The sequence below is a fragment of the Hippocampus comes genome, unplaced genomic scaffold (assembly GCF_001891065.2).
Source record: "Hippocampus comes isolate QL1 unplaced genomic scaffold, H_comes_QL1_v1.1 scaffold112, whole genome shotgun sequence".
NCBI classification, from domain to species: Eukaryota; Metazoa; Chordata; class Actinopteri; order Syngnathiformes; family Syngnathidae; genus Hippocampus; species Hippocampus comes.
In genome coordinates this window covers 2,381,338-2,397,943 of record NW_017805841.1, presented here as the reverse complement: position 1 = coordinate 2,397,943, position 16,606 = coordinate 2,381,338, and the positions used below count along the sequence as shown (strand labels likewise).

General features: G+C 41.9%; 1 protein-coding gene across 2 annotated transcripts in view; it reads right to left on the bottom strand.

Annotated features, from left to right (window-relative positions):
• Positions 1 to 16,606, bottom strand: part of sema3d (sema domain, immunoglobulin domain (Ig), short basic domain, secreted, (semaphorin) 3D) — a 43,443-nt gene that overhangs the window by 23,368 nt on the left and 3,469 nt on the right. The window contains exon 2 of one of the 2 annotated variants that reach the window (XM_019888365.1): positions 5,541 to 5,785. In XM_019888365.1, the coding sequence (XP_019743924.1) occupies positions 5,541 to 5,785 (245 nt within the window). The remainder of the gene's footprint in view (positions 1 to 5,540; positions 5,786 to 16,606) is intronic. The other variant, XM_019888366.1, reaches the window with a different exon arrangement.

The following is a 16,606-nucleotide window of genomic DNA, read 5'->3' as shown; positions in this document are numbered from 1 at the left end:
AGTAACTGGTTGTTTTTTTGTGGTAATATAAACTGTCTAAGGCAGCACGATGGTTAACTGGTTAGGACGTCCCCCTCACAGTGCAGCGGTCCAGGGTTCGAATTTGGGCTCCGGCCTTCACGTGTGGAGTTTGCATGTTCTCCTCGTGCCTGTGTGGATTTTCTCCGGGCAGTCGGGTTTCCTCCCACATTTCAAAGACATGCACCCTAAGTGATTGGAACACTCTAAATTGTCCCAAGGTGTGATTGTGAGTTGTTTGTCGATGTGTGCCGTCCGATTGGCTGGCAACCAGTTCAGGGTGTACCCGACCTACTGCCCGAAGTCAGCTTGGATAGGCTCCAGCAAACCCGTGACCCTTGTGAGGATAAGCGTCTCATATAATGGATGGATGGATAACCTTTCTCACAAGTTACTCGCCGTTGTGAAAATGACTTGTGGAAAAAGAAAAGAGTTTGCAAGCACAATGTATGAAAAGAATTACATAGGATTCTTCAATTTCTTCTTCTTCTATACATTCTTTTTATTTTCTGACTGTCCGGTTACTCTGTGGCAACATCCTGCCTCGTTGGACAAAAGTCTTCATAATCCGTTTTGTTCTTTTCTGGAGGCCTCCAGGGGGAAACGACGAATAAAATGGATCAAGGGCAAGATGATGATGAACAGCAGATGGAATGATGCTTTATGACATAATTTATTAAGGTTACCATTCATGGAGGTAACTGCTGACTATAGTCTCAGTGCAGTGCGTCCTTGATGGCAGTTGGAGGAAAAACTCCTGTTTTCCAGTGCATCAGTGAAGCCTTGGATAAATTCTGACTCACTGTGTGGGGAGTCCTGAGGGAGTCGCTCTGAAAGGATTGACACTGTGATTACCCTCTTGGTGTGAAGGACTGGAGAGGTTACCAACCTTCAATATTTGAACTTCTCCATCTCATCCACTCATCACGATCCGGCTTAAAACCTCCTCTAGTGCAAACGCACCCCCTCTTCTTCATATCTTTCACCCCACACATACCTCATACTCACGGCAAAGGAGGGAGATTAGGCCCGCTCGCCCCATCAGTAAGCGGTAATCTGTTCTGCAAACATGCAGCACAGTGAGTCCTTTTAAATCAGCCTGCTTAGCCGATATTTCTTAGCACCTTGCCGCTCACCTTTCCCCAAAGAGGAGAGCCGTGGCAGTCAGCAGCTCTTGATTTGGATCCTCTCGTAAAGCATTCACACACACCACCTTGAGTAAAACACCAGCAAAGTGGCTTAGACAGCGCTGATAAACCAAACGCCCTTTGTACGACTATCAGGAGTTTCGACTGAAGCCAGCTAGCCAAGCATTTCATTTAAATCCCATCAACATTGTCATAGCATGTAACTTCATTTTATTGACTCATGCCGTGGTTTAAAGGCTAACTAAAAATGATGACTCAGCATTTAAGTACAAAACATGGGGTCCTTGTTTCTGTTTCTACAGCAGAATTTGTACATAAATCAAAATACGGCATAGTCTATCACTAAGATACGCAAACGCAGTAGGAAAGTCATCCATCCATTTGCTCTCAACAGCGCTTGTATTCATGAGGGCCAAGGGTAAGCTGGAGCCCATCACAGTTGACTTTGGGTAATAGGCGGCTTACACCCTGGACTAATTCCAAGTCAACCGCAGGGCTCATGTGGATAAACAATCATTCACACTCACCTTCACAACTATGAACAATTTAGAGTCTTCACTGAACCCATGGAAAGAACATGCAAACTACATGCAGGAATAATGGAATCTGATGCAGAACGTCTGAACTTTGAGATGGACGTGTTAATCAGTACGCCACCTGGCTGTCTAGTGAAGTCATAATATTTGTCTTCTTCCCAGCTTTACCCTTGTCAGGGCTGACGTTTCGGATAAACCTACTCCAAATGTTCCTGTTAAAGTGGTTCTTATAAGTTGTGGCAGAGGTTTTACGGATGGATGCCCTTCTACTTTACCTTTGAGCTTGTCCCATTAGGGGTCACAGTGCGTCATGCTTTTCCGTGTAGACGGTTATGCATCCACATTTCTGAGACCAACTACACTCGGGTCCTCCCTCATGAAATTTATCAACCTTCTCTAAGGTATACATCCAGTTCTGTTGCCTGACAGGTCCATCCTCATCATCCTTTTATTAGTATACTGTACTCACTATCTCTCCTGTGGATTTGCTCAAACCATATACTGTAAGTCACTTCCCCAAAACATCAAACCTTGGCTGTTTTTCTGATGAGCCCATTTTTAATCCCATCCAACCTGGTCATTCCAAAAGAAAAGCTCAATTTTTTCATTTCTGCCACATAAAACTCCGCCTCCTGTTGTCACTGCAGTAGATGAAGTAAAAGTTGTAGAATTAGAAGGATGCCCTTCTTGACTCAAAGCCGCCGTATTTGGTGAGGCTTGGGACCAGCACTGAGTTGGTGTGCTTTGCTCCCCCTACCCACCAGTCGTTCATTGCACGCCATTCTTAACCTTGAAAATGTCATATATCATAAACTGAGGATCCAACATAACCTCCAAGTGTCACGATTGATCTGTTTGGGACCAACAGGTGGCTCTGTAAGGCTCCTCCTACAGTGGCACACCTGTTGGTCATCATGTCATTAGTCGGTTTTCTGTTAAAGGACTCTCGGCCCAATCACTCAGTGGCGGGTCATTGTTTCTGTTGCTCTCACGGCTTTAGTTTCTGTTAGTGTTTATGCCTTACTTCAATGGATTTTTGTTTGTAGCTTTGTCACGTCATTCTCTTTTGTTTATGCCATGGGTTTTTGTTTGTTATTTTTGATTCTTGTTGTTTTCAGGACTTTGTTTGTTCTGGATTTAGTTTTCTCATTGTTTTGTGAATACAGTTTAAGTTTATCCCGCTTCTCCCTCCTGCCTGCTTTTTGGGGTCCTGGACCACCACCGTCTGTGACACCAAGCCACTCTGAAGAAAGTATGAACCACATTAACTTTAAAATTGGGAAGGCAGATAATTTAGTGAGCAAGGTGCATTGGCAATTAACTGCCAAGATATTGTTCACTGGAAAGCTGACTGACAGGAAAAGGGCACTTTTTCCTGTCAGTCAGCTGAGGGTGCCTCTGAACCATGGATGATGCTACTGCTTTGATCACTTTCCCCTCACTGAAGCTGAGTTTTCATGGGAGGTTGGCTCCATTATGGTGTTTGAAGAATGTGCAGTGATGAAACGAAGATGGGTTCACTGTCTGACCAAGATAACCAAACATGGAAGTTTTGTCTACTGTCACACACTCTGAGGTCTGAGAGGGTATTTCCCTGAGCACAAAATCATCTGAGCGCATGGAAAACAGGCAAGTGATACCAAAATACAGAATAGTGTACGTTGAGATTCGGACTACTCATAAGGGCTTGAGAAGAGGAGTATGAAAGGTCTGCTGCGGTTTTAAAGTGTACCTTAGCTGCTGAGTAAACACTACAGAGCGCAATCAGAATTCCCACAGCTACATGCATTTTATTTATGGGAGACACTCATGACATAAATATGGATCTATTTGCAGCCTTGTAGCCTTTTGGATGCCTTTGACCAGGGCAGAGCTCTGCGCATTGGGTCAGCCTCGGTTTACTTTCAGGTCGCCGATGGGATTTGGGTTTACGAGCAAGACTGAACAACATTTGTGTGGTTTCTGTCGGGGATACATAGCGCAGGCGATTTTTAAAAAATACTTTGAAGTAGTGTTCAGCTGAAGTCTGAAATGAATATTAAGGCAAGCCATCATCTGGGTTTACCCTGGTGGCTCAAAGCTAATACCCATGGAGCACACAGCAGAGGTAACTGGCTGATATTCACTCAACGGACCAAACCAGACGGCCTTGCCAGGAAATTGAACTTTGTGACAAATAGGGCTGCTCCAGAATGTGCTTTCAGTACTTGCTTTTCAGGTGACAAATTATAAGAAAACAAACAAAAATATCTTGGCAACAAGCCACTGTAGAAACTTTAGACAAGGCTGTACTTGGGTGGTGGTGGGGTTAACGCTGTTATTGCTTCTCTTATTTGATGTTGGAGGCGCTAATTTTTACAGCTTGGAAATATACTTGGAACTTTTTCTTAAGAGAAAGAGTGCAATAAAGTCAATAGCTAGTTAGGCTTAAGAGCTATATGAGTGTTGACCAAGGATGGGCAAAGTCTGGCCTGTCATACTCACTTTGCATTTTAATGATCCAGTGTCTCGATATATTTGTTTCATTTATTTTGCCTTTTTTGTCTAAAAAAGAATACATTGTGTTCTCATTTTGGATTTATGTGTCTCGTCCAAACATTGGTTAATTGATTGATTATACATAATGAAATACAAAGTACAATGGTGGCAGGATTGACGAGTTTGATTTGTTCCATGACCAGACACTTAATTCAAACCACTCGTATTTGAAGTCATCTTTCTCCATTTAAATGAATACAAAGGCCATTAATTCATTCCAGACTCCCTCAAAAAAAAAAAACTAAAAATATTTGTATTGTCTTTTCTAAAAAGAAAAATAAAGCATACACTCTAGTAACAGCATAATTAAATATAGCATGAGATGAGAATCAAGAGGTGTGTAAATCATGATTAATTCATCAGGATGCGGGTATATGTGACTTGGCCACTGGGTGCATTATAATAGTCATTGGCATTTGTCATCCTATCTATGGCATTTTGCATTGTGTCTAAGCATTAAGATAGCGGAATACAAAGTTTTGTGTTTGTTTTTAATACCCAATGTGCAATTCTCGTTTAGTTTGAACGTAAGTTTGATTTGTTCCATGACCAGACACTTAATTCAAACCACTCGTATTTGAAATCATCTTTCTCCATTTAAATGAATACAAAGGCCATTAATTCATTCCAGACTCCCTCAAAAAAAAAAAACTAAAAATATTTGTATTGTCTTTTCTAAAAAGAAAAATAAAGCATACACTCTAGTAACAGCATAATTAAATATAGCATGAGATGAGAATCAAGAGGTGTGTAAATCATGATTAATTCATCAGGATGCGGGTATATGTGACTTGGCCACTGGGTGCATTATAATAGTCATTGGCATTTGTCATCCTATCTATGGCATTTTGCATTGTGTCTAAGCATTAAGATAGCGGAATACAAAGTTTTGTGTTTGTTTTTAATACCCAATGTGCAATTCTCGTTTAGTTTGAACGTAAACTTCAAATTAGAATGGCAATAAACAGTTTGGCACCTCTTTTGGGAAGACTTGTTCAAATCTCTGTATGTGTAACAGTTATTGTTTTCTGGAATTCATCCTATATTGAGGATACACAGAATTGACCATTCTGACAATCCTGAGGGAAAAAAAAGTGTATTTTAGTTTCTCTGTGATCCAGCATCTGTAGTCGTTTAGAACTCATAACCCAGACATGGGAAGACCAAGCAATAATTTATTATTTAATAATAGGGTGCAGCTAATAATACATTGAGGTAAACACTGAATGGTTGTAATAGGTGACCACAAAAGATAAACACCCAAAACGATCATACAATTCAACAGTCTGTCATCCCTTACCTCTTTGGCTCAGTTTGAGTCGAGGGACACTTTGTTTGAAGCTCACTCCAAGCGGGAGGATGGCCAACAACATCAATCCCACTAATGGGACTCCTGGATGGTAAAGCGCCCTATTCCTGCTGTCTTTGCTGCCGTAATTGCTGCCAGACATGCAGCGCTGAGCCCCATCTTCATTTAGACTTGGATCGCAAGAGCCTCCTTTCGTCATGGCGCGTGGATGGATCTGGTTTCCCCTCTGTGCTGCCCTGGAGGGAGACCAGGGCATAAGATGTAGCCAGGGAGGAGCAATCAGAAGTGTGTGTCTGTGTGTGTGTGTGGGAGTCTATTCTAAGTCCAATGCAGGGCATGTACACACATTTGTGTTTGTGACCAGCGAGCGGCTTCACCATGGAGCCCTGCAGGCATTTCGCCCTTTCTCCTCGACCATCCTACCTCTCAGCTCTTGCCTTTTGTGTTGCCTTTAAACCTGTTTGCTCACAACAAAGGTCAGCCCCGCAAAATAAGTTACACTCCACTTTCAGTCATTCTCGCCCTCAACTATGTTCTTTTCATCCAGATAACTAATTTAATGCTTTGCCTAAATTATACTTGGCAAAAGTTCAGCGCAGTCGCCAATGACGCTGTCAGTTCCTCCTGTCTGGTTAAAAACAGACAAAAAAAAAAAAACACGCTTCCTGTAATGGACTGAAATAGGCCTCTGGCACACGAACATTAGATCGCACTCAGGGGCTGACTGGTACGTATCCATCCAGCCATCGAGACACTCATATTTATTTATTTATTAGGACGAACGAGTGAGCATGGGGTGATGTGGAAGGAACTGTTACTGTGATACCTAGAAGTAGGGATGGGTAAGATTAATCATTAACTGCATAAAAGTATTGTGTCACACAATTATAAAATGTGGACCAAAAATGTTGATTCTAAACTTATATACCGGTAGATACACTCTTATCTGACATTTATACCAGAACAAGAAGAAAAAAATTCCCCTACCCTGCATGAATGGCTGGTCGAAGCAGTCTTTCTATCAGTTTTGGATTACAGTGACATTATCTACAGACATGCTTCTGTTTCCACTCTAAAACTACTAGACTCTGTTTTTCACTCAGCACCTACATTCAGCTCCACCCATCACTGCACTTCATATCAGAAGGTGGGATGGGCACCTTTATCTGTACAACGAGATATGCACTGGCCCATCTTTTCACAAATCTTAAAAGGTAACATGGCATCATACATCAGCGCTTGATTAAACAGGTCTCATCATAACAACTCTGCAGCTCAAAGTTCCCTGGACTGCAAAGTTCCCTGCAGTTGCCAAATACATTTTATGTTGCTCTGTTGCAGACATCTTTAATGTTCTACAGGTTCAGCAAACCGAGCTGTACAGATTGATTGAAGAAAAAATATGTTGTTGATCATCAAAGTCTGAAAGAAGTTTTGTTAGGAAAATGGGGTGCATCTGCTTCGTCTCGTTCATGTGATATGAGAACAAAGGAAGTGCACAAGATTGCAAAATTGACTAAAAAATGACTGGCGAGCATCTTCGAAAAGGGGAACAGATCAAAGAATTGTCAAAAAAAAACATCGGAAATGTGAGACATTTCCGGGCGCGTTTACTGCCAATAGACTTGTACCAAAACAAACTTAGGGTAATATGTTGCCAGGGGCTTGCAGTGATGCCCTTCAAACTCCTTCATCCAAGCAAGCACAACAAGCCTTTGGAGTTGTTTGAAAGAAAAAAAAAATTACCTCAAGATGTGACTGGCTCATTAAAGACAAAAACAAGTACAGGGTTTCAACAATACATTCAGCCTTTTGTATTCATCATTTATTTTTAACCCTTTCAGGGACAGCGGTTACTACAGTGGACAGCTTATCACGTTATCAGGTTATAGGTTATCATTATTATAAGGGTTGATTGTTCCTATGCTTTGCAAAAATATGTCTTCACGTCAAAGTGATCAACGGACCAAAGGCCGGGGAAGGCTGCGCTACATTATTCATCCAAATGCAACACAATTATCATGTATCATTTGAACAAGATGGTCAACAACTCCAGTAAATTGCTTTGGAATGTAACCGTTTTTAATTATGTTTGCTCTGTTGTTGTTTTCTGGATTTCATTGTTGAGATTTGAGATTTAAATGAAGGATTGAAATGAAAGGAAATGAATGTCAGGAAACAAAAAAATAATGCTTTGCCACATAGTCGCAGTACGGAGGATTTTTTAAAGACAACTCCATAGGACCACGCAGCTACAGGGACTACAGGGAAAAAAAAAAAAAAGAATCATTGTGATTATAGGTCAAAAGACGAATAAAAATGCCATCTATAGATATAATGGACATTCAATAATTGCATGACTGAGGGGATATATGATCTTCATGATTGAATCAAGTGATGTACTAAAATTGAGCGACATAGTGCAGTCATCATCAACAAGGTTTGAAACAGCACAGATCAATAAATAGACCACAGGAGCTTAACACTGCCTTCTGATGTTTAATTGTTAAAATGTCTATTGACTGACGGGGAATCACAGCCACCCACAACTCATCCGTATTGTTGCCGGAGCAAACCTTTAGCAACAAATTTAACATTACTGCTTAGTCATTTGGTCATGACTCTGTGAATCGTTGTATCGACCACTCCAACTGGCAGCAGAGCAACTGTTTCCCACTTCAAGGAAGGGAGCAGAAGCAGTAGATTGCGTGTAATGTATTGAATTACCGAGTTTAATTACACACTCGCCGGGTTGATCAAAACGAAGTTCCAGCTCATTTTACAGCAATCCGAGCCACTAATTAACCCGGCAAACAATGAAGTGCTTCATGAGCCTCAGGAATCCCCCTTGTGCTCCCCTTTAGCTGCTCATCCTGATTCCTTCCCGCTTTCCACCTCTTGTAACATAATTAGCCTCTCACTGACCGCGTGAACAAAGTCAAGGCAAACTAATCACGGTGATGTAGCGCTCGTGTCGTGGCAAGCAAGGATGGCGCTTCTGCTTGGAGTCACTGGAAATATTGTATTCTTCCCGGTCTTCTTTTATCAAACTAATTTCAAAGGTGATGAAATCCTGAGTGCATTCATTCATTCACACCCACACTAAAAAGATTACAATGTTCAATGGCATGTTGGCGAGAGTACCCATTCCCCCACTTGACTTTTTATTTGTTTTCCGTGTCCTGTCTGGTCGTGTCCCGTTTGAAATTTGAGTCATTTACACAGAGCCAAGACTATGATATCAGGAGCACTGTCGCAATAAAACAGAGATTAGACCCCGATAAAGAGATGTTTAGTTTAGATGACAAATTGAGGCACCTTAACACCTTCTGGGGTTACAAACTTGAGCTGTGCCTGACAGATGGCCGATCAGCAGTGTTTGACAGAGCGGAATTTCAAGGGGAATCTTTTCGCACTTAAAAATACATCCTCCACTCAGGGACCAACACAAATCTCGGTTTTGTAAATATTTCTCCAGGCTCAAGTGCAATTTAGCCAATCAGTAGCTGGAAAACTCAAGAGCAGACACTTTGGTAGCACACTTTGAATGCCCAATATTGTGAGTTCTTTATTTAGGTTTGTATACACGATGCTCAATTTCCTCTAAGCATGTTTAAAGTCAGAATTTGTATTCCTGAATTTAAAAAAAAAATGTGAGAGTACAACTTTGTTGGACATGTTTCTCTTGAAGTAAATGCACAAACTGTCCACCCAGTTTTCAGCACCCTAAAATATTGTTCGACTGTGGACAAAGGCCAAAACACATGGAACAATGTTTTTCAGACAAACCCATGTTTGCGTAGAGATGGCCTTTAACTTTTCAGTTTAACCCAAGTCTTTCATGAACATTTTTTGTTTAGATTACGTTAGTTGTGTTTCATGTTATGTCTTCTTGTGTGCCTTTTTCATGTCTTGCTCGTTAGGTTTTGTTTTCACCAGTCCTCATCAGCCCGGTCCCTTGTGTAAACTAATCAGCTGCCTCCATCCGCTCGTGTCTTGTCCAGGTGTGCCTCGTTTTCTCGTCATTTGGCTCGTATTTAGGCTGCGCTCAAAGCGCAGGCATATCGAATTCCAGTCAGATTCCTCCTCAAATCCGATTTTTAGGGCTGACTGTCCACACATTTTTTACCAAGTATCCAAATGGAATTTGGCCCTGTTCAGACTGGGTCGCATTACTGACCCACTTGATAGATTGCTGTAGCAACAATGTCGGAACGGAGACATCATCCAGCACATCTTGTGTTGGACGTCACCGGTCCGCACTTGGATGTCCACCGTACGCCCCACAGCCCCCTCCGTTGATGATTACATTTAGGCATTTGTTCATGGTTTCTTCCAAAGCCCATGCCCTCACCTCCATCCACTGAGTTTTCTGGGAACCTGAACATGAACATCCATCAACTTTTAGTAGGCTGTTTGGAAGTGCAGTGGCCAACTGGTTGACTGTCAACATAAACTTTCCTCCATCCATCTCAAAATCAAACGTCCTGGGTTTGAATCTTGACTCTCTATGAGGGATTTGCATTGGCCCTATACTTGTATTGGTTTTCTCTGGGCACTCAAATTTCCTCCCACAGTCCCAAAAAATTTTTAAAATGTCCATGGCTGTGGATCTGTGTCAATGTTTGTTGGCCTGGATGTGCCTTTTGATTGACTAGAGACCAATTCACTCATGACGGAAGAAATTCGTAGTACAGTGAAACTCCTCTACAACGAAACCTATATGGGCGAAAATACCCCCTAGTGTGAAAAAATATTCATGCATTAACACCATTCCCACTCCCCTGCCCCCCATACAACGAAAAAAACCCTGTTGCATTATACGAAATCTTTTTCTCTGCTCTTGCTTTGCGACGAGATTCACTACAACGAAGTCTTATCCAACAGCGACCTCTACTGCTTCGTTCGGAAAAGGCAACAGCAACCACTACACTGGTTTACACATGCGCAGTAGTCCAGGAAGTATTTGTTATTGTTAGTTTCAGACGCAGCAAGAACGTTGCATTGCTAACATTGCTACAAAACTGACCTTTGGATGTCAAGCAGCTAAGACAAGAAGAGCTCTGACGCTGGAAGAGAGGGTAAAAGTGATCAAAATGAAAGACGGAGGAAGCAAAATAAAAGGCATTATCCAAGAAATTGATGTAAGTGAAAGTGAATGCTGATTGTAAATTTTGCAATTTATTTCCTTTTTTTCTTTCTACACTGACTATATGAAGTGTCAAATAAGTGTATGCTCATACTTATGCACTATTGGAATAAAAATAAAGAGTACACATACATTTGTGTGTGCGTGTACACATACATTTGTGTGTGCGTGTACACATACGTTTGTTTGCGTGTGTGTGTGTGTGTGTGTGTGTGTGTGTGTGCGCGTGTGTGTGTGTGTGTGTGTGTGCGCGTGTGTGTGTGTGTGTGTGTTTACATCTGAGATCAAATTTGCTACAGTGAAAAACCTCCTGTTGTGAAAAATTTCTTGCTGCAAACATGATTTTGTTGTAGAGGAGTTTCACTGTAGTTGAAAGGATGAGTGGTCTTCTTGAGATACCTGAGCAATACACCCATAAGGTGTGAATATCAACGGAACATTAGGCCCAAATCCTTTGGAACTTTTCATGTTTGTGAACAATAGGCACCAGCGTATTTCAGATGGCAAAACACATGTGACTCCCGCTGGCCTGATCTGAAAACAATGACTAAATTTGTGTTTCATTTACTCCAACAAAAGTTTAGGCTTTAGTTTATTTGCTGAAGAAAAAATCAAATGACTGTATTCCAGCAGAGCCTGTGGGCGAGGCGGATGAATTGAAGGTACGTCGTAAATAGTTTTACCGAGGTGATCAAAAAACTGCCTACGGTAGAGGCGGAGTAGCCCCTTCAGAAGAGAGAGACTCAGAACCAAAGATTTTATCACACAGGTACCGGTATGTATAAAAATGATTATTTGTGTTGTCTTTGAGTACTGAATCAAAATATAAGCCAACGACTGTGCATCTGTCATGTCTGCTATTAATCCGAGAAACTGAAAACAAAAATCAAGTCCTCATTGAACTTGTGATCTGTTCCTGGGTTTCCACACCATCTGTTTCTGAATCCGCGTGCCTTTTGAAATCTCATTGTCGACTGATGCTTCACACATTCAATTTATGGCACCAGATAGAAGAAGGCTAAAATCATGATTCAAGTCATTTCCCGTTTTCACTGCCTTGGTCAAATGATATGTAGGGTTTGTTAACTAGTGACGCAATCAGACATTGCTCGAGCTTTTACTCCCCAAATTCTATAATCTGACATCGTGGTTGAAAGGGGTATCACATCAGTGGACCTACAACAAATCCTAACTTGATGCTATAACCCCAGTGTTGTAAAAAAAATATGGGGAGCAGTTGCCGGCTGTCTCATAAAGAGATATAAAAAGTCCTCTGATGTAATTTGGCAGGAAAAGACAAAGTCCATCCAGTTTGAGAGTCAATAAAATAGATGGAGAGTGACAGCAGGAGTCGAAGCACGCGGTTCCGTGCCATGCAAATTAAACAAACTCGAGTGTTTCCTGGCAGCGCCGGCCTGGGGTCCCCTCTGTTGTCTTTGGCAGAGCGGCCTGCACATGAGCAGCGCGTGGGGTTGTGTGTGTGTGTGTGGGGGGCAACGGGACGACAGTAAACAAACCTGACGACATGCGTGGCAGATTTAAAGCCAGACACTCACGTAGTTTCTGCCTTATAATGTAGACTTGCGCGAAGTTCGGCCCGCGAACCAAGTCCAACCCTCCATTGGCATTGACTGGTGTTAAAGTAAAAAATGTAAATATATGGTGCTTTTTTGAAATTGAGACCAGTGCAAAGCTATTTGTTTCTCTGATTTTTTATTTTACATGCATTACTGTGAGAAAATGAAAAATGGTCAAAACACTATAAAAAGTTCCAGTATTTTATTTGCCTCTTATTTTTTTCCCAGAGCTTCTGTGTGTGTATAAATAGCAACATTTCCAACCCTGCTAAGCTGCCATTTTTTTTTCTTTAAAGCAGCAAGCGCCAATGCCATCTGTAGTTTTGCCACAGTCTCGTTTCATGCGCAGTGGAGGGAGAAGTGGGATTTGTCCACATAATAATTTGGGAGCCACAACTGTCCATCCATCCATTTCCTCTACCACCTAGCGTCATTGAGGTCAGTCCCCACTTCAACTGAATTGAGTTAAAACAATACAATTCCATACTTTGCATCGACACATTCACTTAAGATTGAACACATTTGAGGTTAGCATATTAGAACGGCCCCCAACAACCACTCCAGTTTCTCACGTGAAAATGAAAAAATAACCACCCACCCTTGTTATAACGTCCTCACATACTGAGGTTTACCGTAACATCAACAAAGCGAGGAGTCTTCCCCCGGCCGTTGGTTCGTTCATAATGATCCCAAAATGTAGTCGAGCAATTACAAGTGGACAAACTTTTCTGAAGGACATTTCCCTGTGCAGGTTGTCAAAGAGCAGATGGCGGCGAAGCGGTGTGGCCATGGGAATTCGCGCACACAGACCACCCCTAATGAGGCAGTTAGTGACAACCCAGGTGCCCCGTGGAGGACGCCATTATCAAATCCCTCCATCTCGCCATGACAGGGTGCATTAGCCGGGCTATTTGTCGAGTCCCTGCCACCGAGCAGACGTAACAACGTGGTAAATTGTTCCTACCTCTTGAGATGTTCTTTGTTTTTCTTGGCAATGGTCAGTCACCCGTTTTTTGTGTTATTTTTTGTTTTGTTTTCTTTTTGGTAACCTTGCATTTAGGCAAGCATGCAACTCCCCTGTGAGTCGGTGTGAGTTCACATCTCAGTGAAAACGCAGGGCCGCCAACCAGGCCACACAACTGGTGTTTTTATTTAGTTTTTATTAAAGCTGTAGATGACAGGGATTACGCCTTTTAGTAGCTTTTTTTCTTGCTTGTAAATCTGAAGTCTGTCTGTCAGTTTTAAAGTCTTGCTTTTTACAACGTGATTTTGTATGATCTGTGGAATACTTTAAAGTGGATTTGTAAAACTAATGTTGAAGGGAAGAAAGGGTTTTACAACACATCCTGGAATCAGGTCCCATTTCAAAAGGCGAAAGAAACAACTAAAAAGCTTCAATCCTTATGCTAGGTTCAGACCCAACATGAAATATCTCATCGCCCAGCATGTCTCACGTGCGTTTGTTTGCTGGGGAACTACACTGGGGTTACTTCGAGAAGAGGAGGGGCTTCTCCTTCTCCCGCGACAGGAAAACATGAAAGTTTGAACATCACTAGTACATCGAGTGGTTTTGTTACTTTGCTAAATGCTATCTTGGTTGACAGCTAGTTCAACAGTTGTAAACAAGTCAATACATTCGCCCGATACTGCAACTTCCTCACTCCCCATTCTCCAAGCATACTCATTTTTGGCTCTGTCCAGCCCACTCTTGGAAACAGGCTGTGTTTTGTTTTTTGTTTTTTACAAAGAAGATAACTTTATTTCGGCGTTGAAATGGGAAGTATTGTCCTAAAAGCAGTTTCCTCCTCCTCATTATCATCGTTCTGAACACACATCGTTACAATGTTTGTACAATAACTGCGTTTTTCAGTGATCTTGGATCAAGGATGTCACCATCCCCAAACGGTCAGGTTCTGGTTCTAATAAAAACTGATGAAATGCCAAGACAGCAACCAGATTACACGACGAGGCGCATTCGATAGGATTCACGTCATGTGTAGTTACAATCAGTTTTTTGGGGGGAGTGTGGGGGGGGATGAAATCCATTAAAATGCTAGTTCTAGTAAAACCTTATAAAATGATAACATAGAGAGTCGGTGTGCTGACATACAGCAAGATAACAACCTGAGTACAAAAAACGAGACGCGAAGGCTGGCCCTTCTAGTCCGGAATAATAAGATCTGACTGAATGTCATCATGCAAACAGTTACTATTGCGATCAAACAGCAACCTGAGGAAAAAAAAAAAACTGGTGGCAATCATACATTTTGGCTACATTTGCCACAACATTCGCTCATGTTTTTAACCACAGTGATTGGCTCTGTCTGGCTCAAACATCAAGGCAATATGCAAAATGTCATTTATTTGAGATGTTAACCGCACATATTACTTGCATATTTTTACGATTACACGTCATCCGTCTGGTTTTTGCTAATCAGCGTGAATGAAAACTACATCAGCGATAAAATTACAATGTGCAGACATCTCATTGTCAGAGGATCTTTGAAGTTGTCAGAAAGGAATGTGGTGTAGTGAAACACATCGTAGCAGATAAAGCCATTGAGGAGTTTTCCATGGAAACTGCGACAGGGCTCACTGCCATTAGGGAAGTTTGAATTTCCCACAGCTGGTTACCTTCTTTGAAAAACTCTCAATCATAATTCCGCGAGCTCTTTGATCATGGAATGATCTTTTTGGGGGGTAGATTTATGAAGTGCAGTCACGGCGTTGCATGTTTTGCATCAGTTATTTCATTACATCACTTGGGGGTGGGCAACCTCACAGGTCAATCTGTATCCAAAATCAAAGAATGCCTCCATGAGAGAACGTTCCAGTCTTTAGACCACACCACAGAATATGGATAGAAACCTCCAAGTTACGGCCAGTCTGTGTTTTAAGCCCTTTTTAAAAGGAGACAGACACATTCTGCCAAGCACATAAGCATTTTAACAGGTTTAACATTCCTGATTGTTGCCGCTGTCGATTTTCTGAGCAGAGTGGGGAGGTAACGTCACTCTTAACACACCCCACACTACAAGATAACTGCTCAGCATAATCTTTGAGGTGTCCGACAACGGGGCATTTGCTGACTTTGATCGCCATCCGAGGAAAGAAAAAGCCTAACTTTGACCTGATTGTCAGTATATTTGTAGCCCTGTTTAATAATTTATGATAATGAATATTGAACAGGGTTAATTGTTGATTATTTGGCCCAACCATTTAGCATGTGGAACATAGAGAAAACACCGCAGGATAACCACTCAAAATCGTCTGTCCGAGATATCGAAAATCTTTGCTTATTTTGATCATAAGTGAAGGAAAATACTCAACTCCACTTTATTTTTGGAGCACTTGAAAAACAACCACAGGAGCACAAGTGCTGTACAAATTTGACCCGGAATGTGCATGTCCCTGATAAAGGTTTGATGATCATGAATATTGAACAGGTTTAATCTCTGATGACCCAGAACATTTTCTGAGCAGATCAGGAACACCCCGACCACAGGATAATCTTCTCACATCGTTCTCACAATTGACCTATGGTAACTTTGATCGTAAAGGAGGAGAATTACCAGATTGTCGGCATTTGTTTTCCTCACTTAAGGATTTGTGATGGGGAACATTGAACGGGTTTAACAATTACGATTGCCATCCTGTACAATTTGCAAGGCAGAAAAGGGAGGAAACATTACACCCCAGGATAATCGCTCAAGATAATCTTTAGAGACATCTGACAATCGGGCCTTTGCTATCTTTGATAGCAAGGAAGGGAAAATGCTCAAATTTGGTGGGATTGTCAGCACCGTCTCAATCAGAAACACGGAATAATTAAGGCAAATCTCACATTTTTGTTTACAGACTCATTGCATATCATGTGGCAGTTTAATCCATAACTCTTTGTCCCCACTAAGCAGGCTCGATATGAGAGTGATACAGTGCCGGGTCAACAACTGCGGGCTCGAATAGAAATATGGAATGTTACTGGATCTGGTGTTTATCACTCGAGACGGCACAAACCCAAAGCGGAGACAAAGTTGTATTGAAAACACAGACGAGGCCTCCGTAATTGAGACGCGGATGAAAATGCCAAAAGGCTTTGTCGATGCGGGACAACAAAACAAGTAACTCTACACACAACCGACTAGGCCGTGACCCCGGCCGCGCCGCGTTGAATTTGTATGAGCGCGCATGTACTAGCATATGTGCGTAACCTAATCCCTTTCTGAGGTGAGCAGATGGGAGCAGCAGGGCATGAAAGTGCTATGTGACAGCTCTGAGTGCTCTCACTTGTCTGTCTTCCAGAGGAAAGCACAGTAACACCAGTTGAAGCT